This window comes from Oratosquilla oratoria, chromosome 3 (genome assembly GCF_046742065.1).
Source record: "Oratosquilla oratoria isolate Oo_2021 chromosome 3, ASM4674206v1, whole genome shotgun sequence".
Classification (NCBI taxonomy): Eukaryota; Metazoa; Arthropoda; class Malacostraca; order Stomatopoda; family Squillidae; genus Oratosquilla; species Oratosquilla oratoria.
Window position 1 is genome coordinate 49,328,611 of NC_134779.1, and position 5,367 is coordinate 49,333,977.

General features: G+C 41.5%; 1 protein-coding gene across 2 annotated transcripts in view; it reads left to right on the plus strand.

Moving 5' to 3' along the window:
• Nucleotides 1–4,604, plus strand: part of LOC143022295 (carbohydrate sulfotransferase 1-like) — an 8,962-nt gene extending 4,358 nt beyond the window's left edge. For both annotated transcript variants that reach the window (XM_076180443.1, XM_076180449.1), the window contains exons 3-4: nucleotides 810–929; nucleotides 1,308–4,604. In XM_076180443.1, the coding sequence (XP_076036558.1) occupies nucleotides 821–929; nucleotides 1,308–2,464 (1,266 nt within the window). In that variant the 5' untranslated portion in view covers nucleotides 810–820 and the 3' untranslated portion in view covers nucleotides 2,465–4,604. The remainder of the gene's footprint in view (nucleotides 1–809; nucleotides 930–1,307) is intronic.
• Nucleotides 4,605–5,367: the final 763 nt, after the last annotated feature.

The following is a 5,367-nucleotide window of genomic DNA, read 5'->3' on the forward strand; positions in this document are numbered from 1 at the left end:
TGTGTGTGTGTGTGTGTGTGTGTGTGTGTGTGTGTGAGTGTGCTTATGAATAAGATAACGGCAAGAATTGTTTTTACTGTCATTCAAGGCTTTAGAACAAAGGTTAGTTTGATATTACAGGCTTGAAATGAATTGAAATAACAATACCATTGTATATTTCTTATCATGTCTGTAGCGTCACTTGAAGTGCACCTGTGGTGCAAATGGCGTTCATATTCTTCCTTATGTTCAGTACTTAGAGACCCACAATAATGAGGAATATACCTGAGTAATATTGCCTGCTAATAACAATGTCAACACCAGTTATAGAATTAGTTTTATTTCAACATATTTGCATTTATCAGGTTATTAACTTTGTTCTTTGTTAAAGAACGAAATTCAAAATTATGACAATGATATTGTCTGTGCGGTCCAGGTGACGCCACTCTTCCACCAAGCCGTGCGCCGCGCCGTGCAGAACGAGCAACCCCCCTTCCTCCATCCAGCTGACTTCTCTAAATCGACATTGGTTGAGACAGACACAAAAGCAGTTGTATTCAACTAAGGGGCGGACCTGAACAAAATTTCTTTCAATCGTAAAAATCTTCGAGATCAGGATCCAACCCTCAGTTGAATGAAACTGCCTAATCTTTGCCAAAACATGGTCTAATACAGTGCTTAACTGAACTTATTTGTTACCGGCCGATATCTACTTTATTGGCAGCAGCTCTCACGATTCCTGAACTTTTTGCACCCCCCGTATTTGTAAGACGTACAAACATGTCAGATGCAAATAAATGTTCATCAAATACATCTTTCGATCCTTCCAGATCTCAGTAGGATGTACATTTTGGCCTGCTTCAGAGTCCTCGTTCTCTTCTTGCTGTTTCTGGTCGGTTTGTTTTATACCCTCGTGGGTAAGCCCAGACAAAATGTCATACGTGAACAAGGTAAGTAGAGAAATACTCACAAAAATTTACAGTATATATTGTGAATCAATCCTCTCTCAACTCTTAGAGTACATTTCACTGAAAATAAATCGTTATGCGACTGTATTTATCCGCAATGTGAAATTTGAGCGCCTACTCATTTCATCTATTTCTTCTAGTTGTTGTTATATTCCTGTTTATTTTCCATTTCTTGGCTGTCCCTGCTTCTCTCCCTTCATCTTTTGTCTTGTTTCCAAGCCTCCCTCTTTCCTTCTCTCTCTCTCTCTCTCTCTCTCTCTCTCTCTCTCTCTCTCTCTCTCTCTCTCTCTCTCTCTCTCTCTCTCTCTCTCTCTCTCTCTTTGTTAATGACAAAGTTGTATTTTTACTTTTTCTCCTCAGGAATGAAAACCGCTAACAGTGTCAACGAACTTCCGACAGGAGAGAATTTGAGTGATCCAAGCGAAAGGTGGGGGGAAGAACAGAACGAGATAAATGTGTTGAGTGACAATTGGGAAGAAGGGGAAAATGTGAAGGACCACAATGAAAAAAATATGTCTGTTACTGAATTAAATGAGATAAATAAAAAGGATACTCAGAAGGAGTTAACTGAGATGATGAAGTTGGACAAGACCTCGGGGGCATTGGCAGCTAACAAGTCCCTCGTACTTTTAGCTGCGTCCCACCGGAGGAGTGGATCGACGTTAATTGGCGAAATCATTTCTGCCGTCCCTGGTGCAGTCTTTTTCTTCGAACCAGAATATCTTTTACATAGTATAGATTCATGTGCAGAGGGGCAGTGCGATGAAAGAATTCTTTGGCAACTCTTCACTTGCACCTTCGACCAAACATTTGCCAGCGTTCTCAAAAACAATTTAATTTTTCTTTATTTTTATAGTAAAGAGATACAGCCATGCTACGAATCTACTTTTCAAGTGCAATCTGATGAGTGTATAAAAAAGTTTGACCTGTGGAAAATGTGTCAAGAAGCCTCAGCTATCGTCGTCAAAACAGTCGAACTACGTCTCAGTTGGATCGAAAAAATTCTGCCCTCTCTTCCCGAGAACCTCAAGGTTGTAAGTCTCATCAGAGACCCACGGGGAACCAAGACTTCGCTCTTGAATTTCCCATGGAACGCAAACACGGAGCAGCTTTGTAAAGAGATTGAAAGCGATCTCGATACATTCACGAAAATTTCCGCCAAGTTCCCAGATCGTGTCATGCTGCTCAACTACGATCGATTCTGTGCGGCGCCCTACAAGATGACCAAAGGACTATACTCCTTCTTAGGATACAAAGGTCTTCCAAAAGCTACTCAGGCTTATATAGAGGAACATACAAATAGTGATTATTCTTTGAGTGGTTCCTTAGACACAGTGAAAAAATCAGCACGAGCCTATAGCTTTTGGAGAAGGTCCATACCTGAAGATGTCATGGTGGACGTTGAAGGTACCAAATCGTGCCAAAGGGTCCTTAGCCTTCTCGGCCTTGTCAGTTTTGGATCCATAGAAAAAGCCAGAAACTTGAGTATATCCGTATTCAAGGAGGATTACAGATGAGTACAAAAAGACTAGTGTTGCTCATGCATCCGGTCAATGTCGTCGATTTGTTTCCTTATAAATATGCTTTACCATTCCCTGCCTTCAGATAAGCACTCGGCATAACACTGATGAAGTAGTGATAGGGCATGTAATGGTGAAGAAGACAAGGTAGAGTACATGCATGTATTGCTGGTGGACATCGATTCTACTCGCTGCTTGTTGAGATACAAGCCAACATGATCTATCTTGTAAAGTTGTATGTAAATATACACCAGCTCCGATTGCAGATTGAACTGCCTATGAAAAGGCAAAATGCATCCTGTATATTATACATACATACATATACCAAAGGCTTTTCCCCCTTACACGGGGGGGTAGCCAAAAAGACAAAGGCATAGAAACCACTAACACCCATTTCATTTCCTATATATTCCACTCCCCTCCACCCTCCTCCCTACCTCTTATCTTGGCACCTCCTGGATGACGGGTCATCCCTGCATCCTGTCCACTGCCCTGGGTCATAAGCAGTATCGCAAGACACAGCACATCCACAGCAAGGCCGCTTCATAAATTCGGCGAACCCCCCTCTCCGTCCCCTCATGCAGAAAAGGAGAAGACGGGGAGAGATCCCTTTGGGCTACATCAATTTTTTCTCATGCATACTTCCTCACCCCCCATCCCCCACCTACTCCCCCTCATGCATCACAGCCTCATCTATACACAACCCTTCTCCATTCACCCCTATCTTCTGTCATCTCCCGTCCTTTCTCCACAAACATTCCTCTTTTTTGTAATGCCTCTTTCACCCCATCCATCCATCTCATCCTAGGACGCCCCCTCATATTCACTCCTTCCACCTCTGCCTTCCACACTTCTTTTACTAATCTTTCTTCACTCATTCTTTCCATGTGTCCAAACCATCCTAATACTCTTTCATCAACCCTATCTCCCAGTTCCCTTTCCACCCCTTTTCTCCTCCTCACCTCCTCATTTCTCACTCTATCTAGCCTAGTAACCCCTATCATACTTCTCAGACATTTCATCTCAAACACATTCAAACTCCTTCTCTCTTCCTCTCTCATGTTCCATGTTTCTGCCCCGTACATTGCTGTTGGCACAATCACTCCTTCATATAACCTCTTAGCATCCATTCCCAGATGTCTATTTCTCATTACACTTTTTAATCCACCAAGGCATTTATTCGCTTCTCTCAATCTACATCCTACCTCCACCCCCACTCCTCCCTTTCCTGCCACATTCGCACCCAAGTATCTAAAACTATCCACTTCCTCCAGTCTTTCACCCTTAATGCTCACTTCCAGCCTGCTGTCACTCTCTCCCCTTGTACATCTCATCACCTTACTTTTACCCACATTTATCTTCAGCTTCCTTTTTTCACACACCTTCTCAAACTCTGTCACTAACTTCTTCAATCCCTCCTCTGATCCTGCTACAAGCGCAGTGTCGTCAGCAAACAAGAACTGGCTCACCTGTATATTACTGAGAAAAATGAAAACGTACATGGTTACATTTCTGTGTGTGCATACAAACAGTAGAGCCACTGTGCAACGGTAAAGTTCACAAGGGACGAATACAAGCCGGGCAAAGGCTTGATTTTGACTTCTGTCTGTGGCACAATGTGATTTCGTTATCCATTTCAGACAAGTGGAGTGAGGGGCCCAATCAGGTTTATTTTAAGTGGTTCTTCCCCGAGAAGGTCTCTCATCAGACGAGCCCTTACATCCTGTATTTCTTAATTATTTGCCTCATGCTGAAATTCAGGCTTCGTTTATGATCTTATTCAGCAGGTCATGAATTAAACAAGTTTGTTTTTAAACCTTCTTAAAATAGCACACTTCTCATTTTTTTTCCAGCGCCGTTGGAAGTTGTTTAGTCATGGTGCTGTGTGAGAGTGCATGCGTCTTCAAAGTTCCAGAGTTGGGGGCGTTCCTCAGTGCGTTCCTAGATGCGTTTTTCAGTGCGTTCCGCTTTAGTTTGGTCGCGGTTAGCGCTCCCAAACTATTAAAACAATAGAGGTGCCGGTATAGTATGTGGCCTACCTTTTGGATGTGGACTACGAAATTTTTCTTTGGTATAGTATGTGGCCTACCGGACTTTTATTTCGGTATGAACCTCCTGTCTCTTAAGCTTTAATAGTTTGGGAGCGCTAACCGCGGCCAAACTAAAGCGGAACGCACCGAGGAACGCACCGAGGAACGCGCCCAGCTTTTGTTCCAGATTACATATTAGTTCTTCTAATATTATATATATATATATATATATATATATATATATATATATATATATATATATATATATATATATATATATATATATATATGCCTGTGACTTCTTTTCCACCTTCCTCAACTAGTCACAGTGTCTCAATGTCTTTATAATCATATATTTGTATGCACGTAAATATATGTGGAGATTCATGTATATGTATATTTATATGAATAAGTGAATGTATATGTGCATATGTACGTACATGCATATGTATGTGTAATGTATATATATCTGCATATGAATATGTATTTACAATATATATGTATGAGCGTATGGATATATACTGTGTATATATGTTTATTAAATGTATGTTTATGCATACATATTAATGTATGTATCCTGATATTTCGTATTCTGTTTACATCATGAGACTTCCTTCTCACAGTCAGCCAGGACATGCCAATGTTGAAAGAGCTTCACTGTCTAAACATCAGCTGAATAAGTGCTTTGCTGAGCATAAACAAAACGGAGTGTCGAAGGTCTATAGTGCTGGTCCTTTCTATGTGTACAAGTAGAACCCTCGACACCCTTCAGTGGAACTCAGGTCGTGTGCGTCCGTGGCCGCGCCAAGAAGACCTCACGGTCCTCCTTGTAGTACAAATGTCAAATAGACAAGTATTGTCAATCCGACT